The sequence below is a fragment of the Amphiura filiformis genome, unplaced genomic scaffold, assembly GCF_039555335.1.
Source record: "Amphiura filiformis unplaced genomic scaffold, Afil_fr2py scaffold_53, whole genome shotgun sequence".
Taxonomy (NCBI): domain Eukaryota; kingdom Metazoa; phylum Echinodermata; class Ophiuroidea; order Amphilepidida; family Amphiuridae; genus Amphiura; species Amphiura filiformis.
Genome location: NW_027305517.1, coordinates 519,127 through 527,570, shown reverse-complemented (window position 1 = coordinate 527,570; position 8,444 = coordinate 519,127). Strand labels below are relative to the sequence as shown.

General features: G+C 35.6%; 1 protein-coding gene across 1 annotated transcript; it reads left to right on the top strand.

Moving 5' to 3' along the window:
* The first annotated feature begins 1,935 nt into the window (after positions 1 to 1,935).
* LOC140144411 (uncharacterized) lies at positions 1,936 to 7,057 on the top strand. Its single transcript, XM_072166220.1, has 8 exons — positions 1,936 to 1,951; positions 2,813 to 2,923; positions 3,192 to 3,305; positions 3,549 to 3,662; positions 4,354 to 4,470; positions 4,739 to 4,852; positions 5,062 to 5,175; positions 6,336 to 7,057. Exons 1-8 carry the CDS (start codon positions 1,936 to 1,938, stop codon positions 6,344 to 6,346), a joined length of 711 nt encoding a protein of 236 aa, XP_072022321.1. The 3' UTR covers positions 6,347 to 7,057.
* The last annotated feature ends 1,387 nt before the right edge of the window (positions 7,058 to 8,444 follow it).

Genomic DNA, 8,444 nt, shown 5'->3' with positions numbered 1-8,444 from the left:
GTCGGCCTCTTCTACGGAACTCATTAACCATGTTAACTGATTTATTACATTCATCGTTAGTGATATGATCACAGTGTAGCAAATAATATTAAAACGATAATGGGGATAATTGTCGCATTTATTTGGCCCATGGGCGCCACCATACCCAGACCACCAAGTGATCAGAAGATGTGCTCCAATGCTAATAGATAGGAATTTTACAGACAAATATCATCAAAATAGCTGAAAATGTATTAGGCAAAATTCACACTTCCTGTTTGTCTAAGGTCATGTCTTCCATAGGGGTGTATGGATTTTAACTGGAATAGCACATTTGCAAAACATTCTCTGGTGGCTATTGCATCTCGATTTATGACCTGTATATCTCCTTTCTTTCTTTCTGTTCTGAGGCGTCCAAATAGTTCCATATTTCAAATGAAACTTGCTTGTTTTATTAATGTTTGTATATTACATTAAATCAAACTATTCTTTATTGGCTAAATTTGAATTTAAACAGAATAAACAAATATATATATAAATATGTAAAGATTATTATTTAGTATTCACTTCTTTCATATAAACATATAATTTGGATTGTACCCTTTCCATAAGGGATTGTGGAACTAAATGGATTAGCCCTCATCTCCAGTGTATATCAACCGGTTATTACTTTCAGTACTCATTTTATTGTTTACAAGATCACTCTCATGATCAATCTCAGTTTGTGTACATCTTGGTAGCACACTTTTATAGTCACAACTTCATTCAAGTTGCAGTTACTTACCCATTGTATGCATGTCATGGAAAAGGTGATTGTGAGGACCTTTCGGATGAGTAAGGTTGTCTCTGCCACGGGTTATAATTCATGTTAGTCATTTTGCAATAGAACTAGTATAACCAAAGTATGCAAAGTACAAACCGAAAACATCAATATTGTTGTCTGTTGTAAGTGAATCTCCCAATCTTTATTTTATTTTAATTCATTTATTAGTCGGCCTCTTCTACGGAACTCATTAACCATGTTAACTGATTTATTACATTCATCGTTAGTGATATGATCACAGTGTAGCAAATCATATTAAAACGATAATGGGGATAATTGTCGCATTTATTTGGCCCATGGACGACGCCATACCAAGACCACCAAGTGATCAGTAGATGTGCTACAATGCTAATAGATAGGAATTTTACAGACAAATATCATCAAAATAGCTGAAAATGTATAAGGCAAAATTCACACTTCCTGTTTGACTAAGGTCCATTTGCAAAACATTCTCTGGTGACTTTTGCATCTCGATTTATGATCTGTATATCTTTCTTTCTTTCTGTTCTGATGCGTCCAAATAGTTCCATATTTCAAATGAAACTTGCTTGTTCTATTAATGTTTGTATATTACATTAAATCAAACTATTCTTTATTGGCTAAATTTGAATTCAAACAGAATAAACAAATATATATATAAATATGTAAAGATTATTATTTAGTATTCACTTCTTTCATATAAACATATAATTTGGATTGTACCTTTCCATAAGGGATTGTGGAACTAAATGGATTAGCCCTCATCTCCAGTGTATATCAACCGGTTATTACTTTCAGTACTCATTTTATTGTTTACAAGATCACTCTCATGATCAATCTCAGTTTGTGTACATCTTGGTAGCACACTTTTATAGTCACAACTTCATTCAAGTTGCAGTTACTTACCCATTGTATTTGTAGCTTGTATTCCACAAAACTAAATGTCTGAATCTGTAAGGCCCTCAGTGATATGTGTAGACTCAAAGCACGGTTGCTGCAGTTTAGAAAATATCTGATGAAAAAGGCCAGACTATTAATTGTCCTTTGTCTCACTAAATGTAGTAAGAATTTTTTTTAAAGTGTCTCAATTCATGTCCGAATTGTCCCCATTGTCCGAATGAAGAGTGCATACCGGAAGAATGTGCAACATATGCATGGCTAATGGAGCCTGTAAATTAACTCAGTAACACCAAAGTTGGTAACACATTATTGCTTTAACTACTTATCCAACAGATGTGCCATGCGATCAATCCCAGTTTGTGCACATCTTGGTAGCACACATTTATAGTCACAACTTCATTTGTGTTGCAGTTACTTACCCATTGTATTTGTAGTTTGTATTCCACAGCACTAAATGTCTGAATCTGTACGGCCCTCAGTGATATGTGTAGACTCAAAGCACGGTTGCAGCAGTTTAGAAAATATCTGATGAAAATAGCCAGACTATTAATATTATTGTCCTTTGTCCCACTAAATGTAGTAAGAATTTAAAAAAAGTGTCTCAATTCATGGCTCATAGATGTACCGTATTAATGGGGCATGATACTTAATCAGACATTCCAATCTTTTAAAAAGTGTCTAACCCTTGTAGAGATGCAAACAAGATTTTAGATAAATAGCGCCATCATTGTTCAACTTTTCTTTAAAATGACTCGGTTTTACATGCCATCAAACAACCGTGTTTATTTGGCTATGCTACCGCGACCTTTGGGACATTCTGTACAATTCATGTAATTGCTATACATCTCACCGACCTTACTATTTATCCAAAAGAATGCGGTGGATTTTCTTGTTCTAATGGAGAGTGCATAGACGAATATATTGTATGTAATAGAGAAAATGATTGTGGCGACAACTCGGATGAGCAAAATTGTCCCCCTGGTAAGTTTACGGCTGTTGTTTGGCCTGTGGCTGTGGGCAGTATTATACAAAAGTTATGAACATTCAAAATGGTACCGATACCCTTGGGACATTCTGTATAATGCATGTAATTGCTATATATCTCACCGACCTTAACTACTTGTCCAACAGATGTGTCATGCACTGTGTTTACTTGTCCTAATGGAAAGTGTTTACTAGAAGAGTTTAGATGTGATACACGCAATAATTGTGGCGATAAATCGGATGAGCGAAATTGTCAAGGTAAGTCAAAATAATGAATTCATGTTTGTCATTTTGCAATTGTTTTTTTCTTATTTGCTTGTAAGTATAATAGTATTTTCAAAAGTTATAAACATTCAAAATGGCGACTGCTCAGCGGGTAAATGCAATAGCTGCCCTGAGAACATTAATGACAGCTATTGTACTTACCCACCTCTTGCACTGAACAGTCTGCGACCTTTGAGACATTCTGTAGAACTTATGTAATCATTGCTATAAATCTCACTGACCTTATCTTACTGTGTACTAGATGGGCAATGCACTGGGTTTCTTTGTCCTAATGGAGATTGCATACCAGCGTGGTATGAATGTGATGGAGTCAATGATTGTGGCGATAACTCGGATGAGCAAAATTGTTCCCCGGGTAAGTTACACAATGAATTCAATTTGTCATTTTGCAACTGCTGCTTACAAAAGTTATAAACATTCAAAATGGCGACTGCTCAGCGGGTAAAAGCAATAGCTGCCATGAGAACATTAATGACAGCTATTGTACTTACCCATTTATTGCACTGAGCAGTTTGCGACCTTTGAGACCTTCTGTACAATTCATGTAATCATTTTTATATTAAATCTCACTTACCTTAACTTCTTGTCTACTATATAGATAGGCAATGTAATGCGGTTCTTTGTCCTACGGGAGCGTGCATACTAGAAACATGGGTATGTGATGGACTCGATGATTGTGGCGACAACTCGGATGAGCAAAATTGTCCCACGGGTAAGTTACATTTTGAATTTAAGTCTGTCATTTTGCAATAAAACTGGTATACCCAAAGTATCTTTGAATCTTTATTTTATTTTCATTCATTTATTTGTCAGCCTCTTCCACGGAACACATCAACATGTTAACTGGTTCATTACATTCATGGTAATGATATCGCAGGGTAGCAAATCAAATTAAAACTATATGGGGATAATTGTCTCATTTAATTGGCCATAGGCCTTTACATAAAATTGCTGATACTAAAATATCACCAAGCCTAGCCTATAATACGCCTATAATTATGCGCCTAGTGAACATTTTCAAATGAAGTGATATGGTTAACATTGAGTTTGTTTTGCGCGGCTATATGGCGTTGCGGCGTTGCTTGTAAAAAAGGACAGCTTCATACCAAATGATGAACTGACAAAGAGCAGTGAAGAGAGACAGAATAAACAATGATATACCAATGGATAAAAATGGAAAGAAAGAACGAACGAGGACAGAAAAGAGGTGGATGGGCGTTGCTTGAAAACCAGGACAGCTTCATGACAAATGGTAACCGAACTAATGAAGAGATAGGGACAGAAGATAATGATATACAAATTGTAAAGGATGGAAAGAGAAAAAATTAATTAGGCGTTGGGACATTCTGTATAATCCATGTAATTGCTATATATCTCACCGACCTTAACTCCTTGTCCAACAGATGGGCCATGCGAGGGCTTTCGATGTGCTAATGGAGCTGGACAGTGTTTAGCAGAAGAGGATAGATGTGATACACACGATGATTGTGGCGACAAATCGGATGAGCGAAATTGTCAAGGTAAGTCAAAGTAATGAATTCATGTTTGTCATTTTGCAACTGTTGTTGTTCTTATTTGCTTGTAAGTATAATAGTATTTTCAAAAGTTATAAATATTCAAAATGGCGACTGCTCAGCGGGTAAATGCAATAGCTGCCCTGAGAACATTAATGACAGCTATTGTACTTACCCACCTCTTGCACTGAACAGTCTGCGAGTTTGAGACATTCTGTAGAACTTATGTAATCATTGCTATAAATCTCACTGACCTTATCTTATTGTCTACTAGATGGGCAATGCACTGGGTTTCTTTGTCCTAATGGAGATTGCCTACCAGCGTGGTATGAATGTGATGGAGTCAAAGATTGTGGCGATAACTCGGATGAGCAAAATTGTCCCACAGGTAAGTTACACAATGAATTCAATTTGTCATTTTGCAACTGCTGCTTACAAAAGTTATAAACATTCAAAATGGCGACTGCTCAGCGGGTAAAAGTAATAGCTGTCATTTATTGCACTGAGCAGTTTGCGACCTTTGAGACATTCTGTACAATTCATGTAATCATTGTTATATTAAATCTCACTTACCTTAACCTCTTGTCTACTACATAGATGGGGAATGTAATGCGGTTCTTTGTCCTACTGGAGTGTGCATACTAGAACCATGGGTATGTGATGGACTCGATGATTGTGGCGACAACTCGGATGAGCAAAATTGTCCCACGGGTAAGTTCCGACATACTACTATTGTGCTAAAATATCAGTAAGATCGGAGCATGTTTCACCCAGGCAGTAGATTTTCACAAAATCTCTACTTATTTGCTATTTCTTATTGTATAACTCTATATAGAGAAATCATTAGAAACAACCTGGGAAAAGTAGGCATTGAGATGACATCTTAGCCAATATTAAACAATTGGGTAGTTTGTTTAGACCCTCCAGAACATCACCAAATATCAAGCAGTCTCCAAATGGTTACCATTATTTTTTGCTAAACACATTGCTAAATATTGATGATATTTAAGTTGCTAAATTAATGGGTAGGGGTAGCATTATGGAGCTGCTTGCTATTTGGTGATGCTCTAGACGGTCCAAACAAAGTACTCAAAGTGTTTAATATTGGTTAGATGGCATCTGAATGCCTATTTTTGCCATATTGTTTGTACTAATTTCTATAATATAGAGTTATTCAGTAAGAAATAGCAAAAAGTAGGGAATTTGTGAAAATCTACTGCCTGGGTGAAACATACTTCGATCTTACTGATATTTCAGCACAATACTAGAATGTACCCCAGTAAAATCCAAGTAGATCCGAGAAAAAAAGTGTTTTTCGACCCACGCTAATGTGCAACCAAAGTAATTATTTCGGGTTTTGAAGTGTTTGTCCGTTGGCATTGGGCGCGGATTGGTAGGTCAGCTGTTGATTCGCCACGCCTTTGTGCATCTTACACTGCTTATAAGGCATTGGCAACACTGACTGAGCGAGCACTGATGAAGACCTCAGTATCGCAGGATTTTGCTGACTAGGAGCTTTTGCCATGTTTGAAGATTTTTGTCTGACACGGCGTTTATTTTATAAGCCTAATGGTCTAACAGCATGCATCCGGCACTTCACTTGGAAAACCACTTTATCATTTACCTTGCGCACTGATGTAGCAACCTCGTCTTCTAAATGACTGAGCAAAATGGGTTCTAATGAGGTTTTCTTGCGGGGTCAAACAGATGTGGTGTGCACAAGTTACTGCATGGAAGTATCCCCCGAATATGAATTTGCTGAAAATGTTCATTCTCGTTACTTGTCTTGTTGCGTTGCAAGAAATCAGAAAAAGAATACATGAATAGCAAGTCAAACTACATTATCATTACGCATTTATTTTTCTTTACAGATTTACCGTGATGGGAAAAGGGAGAAGAGTGCCAGTGCATTGATTGATCACCACAAGTTAAATAATAAATAATTACATAGATAAATAAATAAATTATGAAGTAATAAACAAACAAACAACCATACAAATAAATAAATAAATAAATAAATAAATAAATAAATGGATCTATGGAAGCTTAAGGAGACAATATCCTACGCTTCGGAGTTCTCAATGTTCTCATCTCTTCTTATAACCCTCTACATCCGGGCCTCTACATATAGGTGTCCACTGCAGATGACAAGTTCCAAACTTTCTTTAAAATTTCGAACATTTCAGATTTTTTTTGGAATTAAACGAAAAATCCATTAAAATGAGTACAAACAAGCCCACAAGTGGTTCTTGAGATAGCTCTTGATATGTTCTCAAGAACCGCTGAACCAATAGGGCTAAAACGAAATATTAAAACATATTTGACAAAAATATTCGACAAAAACGTTTTGACATTTTTAAAATGATGTAGTGTGTTTTCATACCAAATTTTGTAAAACGTTTTCACGACCTTTATAAAACCCGATATTTGATGTTTTTAAAACCTTTTCATCAAAACCAAAACCATGATGTAACCCGTTTAAAACGTTTTTAAAACGTCTTGTGTTTGCTGAGGACATCTGTCAAAACATTTAATAATAATGAACAGAACATGTTAGAGGAAATAACAAATTTATTATAAGTCTGAACTGAGATTAAATACTGCATGTTGACATCAATATTGAATATGTGCAACTTGATTCGTTTTGTGTGTGAGTGCGATCTGTCCGTTGCTGATGTGCCAGGGCCCCCTCCCCTCAACAATTGAGGGAACAGGGTTTGACCCCTATTTTTATGTAACATTTTCCGATTCGGGTTCCGCAGAATGGACGAATTTGCATTTGCCGTAAAATTCGGACAAACTAAATATTTTTTGAGCGCACTCGGTTAATATCCTTTTCAAAAACCTGGATCCTCCAAGAAATTATTTGTTGAGTTTACTGAGAGTTTTGTGGTAATGAGATGCCTCGACTTGTCTGATTATGACAACCAATATATTTTAAGTAATAATAACTTAAGATCACGTGGTTAGCAGTACTTGATTGTGGGTTACACAACTAAAAATGCCAAATTGTTTACTTAATTTTTAAATTCACACAACATTATATAGCATATAAAACTTCATCAAAGAGTGGTTCCATGAATTTTTTTGCGATGCTGACAAACATTTTAGTTATTTAACTGAATTTTGTGAGAGGACAAATTCAAGAAGTTAAGTTGGTTAATTATTTAATTTTGATTGCGATGCAATAAGTGCCTTAGGATCTTAGTATTTCTAACTTGATAAAATGAGTGTCAACAAAAGGAGAAAATAAAGTGTGTTTGACTTACTCGTGTTAAGTCGAACCAACAAAAACACGTAACCTTTTTACCTTTGTTGTGTGGACTTTAAAAATGTTCGAGTTTCATGAACTATTTTCAGGAGTCTTTATTAGCCTACTTGATAAGGCAAGTAATATCAGCAAGATTGTGTTGCCCTCACTTATTTGAATATTCTTAAACACTTTAGAAAGTTCCTGCAACCTTATTGGTTCTTAGCCGTGTGATATGAGTTAGCGGCGCTATGGGTTTGGGATTTTATATTCCTACATAGTGACCCAATGTTTTTTTGCATCCTTAAACCTGAAATAATGTAGATTTGATTGGTTCCATTTTTTGCTATGTCCCCTATGGTTCCCACGAGGGGTCAAAGGTCACAGTGGGGACAAAACTTCAAAAACATGTTTGTTCAATATTTCCAATATTACGCCAAAAATGGTCCTTTATGGCCATTTTAACCAACTTGTTAGTTTTTGGAAAGTGGGAACTTCACTTAATATTATGGACATGTAATTGTACTTTAATGTTAAGCAGCAATTTTATCTACTTAAAATGCAGTAAAATTATGACTAAAATGATTTTGCTGCATTGAAATTAGTCAAATTGACCAATATTATTGCTGCTGCCATGGAAACCGAGCTACCAGTGGATCTACAAATAGCTTAAAATGAAAGTACTATAATATATCCATAATATATGTGAAGTTCCCACTTTCCAAACACT